General features: G+C 35.0%; 1 protein-coding gene across 1 annotated transcript; it reads right to left on the minus strand.

Moving 5' to 3' along the window:
- Positions 1-545: 545 nt before the first annotated feature.
- LOC126727655 (protein SMALL AUXIN UP-REGULATED RNA 12-like) lies at positions 546-1480 on the minus strand. Its single transcript, XM_050433577.1, has one exon. The coding sequence runs from the start codon at positions 1347-1349 to the stop codon at positions 834-836; it is 516 nt and encodes a 171-aa protein (XP_050289534.1). The 5' UTR covers positions 1350-1480; the 3' UTR covers positions 546-833.
- Positions 1481-1898: the final 418 nt, after the last annotated feature.

The following is a 1898-nucleotide window of genomic DNA, read 5'->3' on the forward strand; positions in this document are numbered from 1 at the left end:
ACAACAAAACGCGGGGCATTAGGCCGCGTTTTTTTGGGCCGTGTTTATAAACAATTACTATATATATATATGAGGGAAATAAATATGAATAGGGTAATTATAGTGATACCCAGTATATAATTCACGCACAATTGTTATATATCCTGGCCCAGACCTTGTACCTTAAACTAGTTGTAGGTCCCTTGACCGGGTAGCTCAAACCCAGGCGGTGTAGCTGTAGCTTGTGGTCCAACAACTAACATCAGTTATGTTCTTTGTCTTTATCATTCATTGCCATTTACTATGTTAATTATAATGGTAGATATATATTAGATACATATGGATCTTCACTGCTCCCAATTGTACCTAGACAAGAATTTTTCTACTCCAACCTCTTTCTTTCCCATATATTGCATTCACTATAAACAGGGGAAAAAAGAAAAAGTAACCGTAACAATAAAGAAGGAAAAAGAAAAGTAGATTGAATTAGGAAGTGAAATGCATCCTAAATGTCATATTAACCTTACAAATACCATTTTCACAGTGCTATATATGACAGTATTGGCTAGCTACTACTAATTGCACTTAAGAGGCAACTCGATGTTTTCATTCAAATGAAGAAAATCTGATATCCTTTGCACCAAAATAATGGCAGATTCAATAACATTTGGATCATATATAGTTGATATCTAACTAGTAACTAATTTCCCTCAATAATAAAGAGAAGTCTACATTATTGTCCCTAAATCCTCCTCCGATCTCACTCAATATTGGATCCCTCATACATTACATTCACAACATTAAAGACAAAAAAAAAAAAAAAGATTTGGTAAAGAAGAAAATCGATGAAGTAATCATCTACACATTTGAGGATGATGAGAGGGTGTAAGCTCACAATCTGATGAGTAGCACCCACTGTCTGCATTGAAACCTAATTCATGCAAGTAGAACACCTCTCTTTTCTCTTCAACCACCTTCAAGATTTTCTCAAACACAGACACTTCACATGGAATCTTAAGCACTCCCTCTTGTTGGAAACCAAATTCTTCTTCAGCTTCCCTTAGTAATATCGCAAATGCTTGGTGACCCAAGTACTCAGTTGGGATAACAAATCTCTTCAACTCCTTTCCTACGCAAACTGCAAGAAACCCTTTTGGGACAACATCATTGGAAGCCCCTGAAACATCTGAGAAAGAGAGTGTTCTCTTAATGAAATTGATGCTTTTACTGCCAGTACTGCCATTGCTGGTGTTGGTGCTTGAAGTAGTGTTGGAGCTGTTCTTTGAAGCATTTGCTAGCTTTTTCCACTTCTTGAGGATCTGTTGAAGCCTAACAATCTCCCTGATCTTGTTAGACTTCTTTGAATCCATCAAGTTAATTGGTTTTCTGCAAAGAGAACTAGTGTTGTGTCCTTCAAATGCTATAGCAGCTCCTTTGTGTGAATGAATCGCAAGTGGGTGGTGGTGTACGCATTTAAAGAAGTTGAAGATGCTGGTGGTGCGCTGAGTTACCCGCAATATTTAATGAGTATTTGATATTTTATTATTTTGTACATATAATATATCATTATTCATTAAAGTTATGGTACATTGGTTACTGGTGCAACTGCCTCATGAATCATAACCAATCGATCAAGGCCTTTTTGTTTTTGTTTATTTAGAGATTTAATCCCTAGGTGAGTAATTTATATTTTAGCTTCACTTTCTTGGATTCTGCAACATTACTTTCTTAGCTTAATATTCGCTTCTTTTTTTTTTTTTTTTCTCTTTTCTTGTGTGTGTGTGAAGAAGTCAGTTATATGTACTGAGACTTTAGTTATGTAAGATGAACGGTTGGATTATTAAAAATGTTAACATTAACACATTTTATCCTTCATAGTTTAAATGTTACTAATTTTCTATGCTTTATAGAAAAAGCAT

Source organism: Quercus robur, chromosome 5 (genome assembly GCF_932294415.1).
Source record: "Quercus robur chromosome 5, dhQueRobu3.1, whole genome shotgun sequence".
Classification (NCBI taxonomy): domain Eukaryota; kingdom Viridiplantae; phylum Streptophyta; class Magnoliopsida; order Fagales; family Fagaceae; genus Quercus; species Quercus robur.

What these genes read in the sequence shown, in the direction of transcription:
- LOC126727655 (XM_050433577.1), bottom strand. Translation starts at nt 1,349, where the DNA reads ATGGATTCAAAGAAGTCTAACAAGATCAGGGAGATTGTTAGGCTTCAA.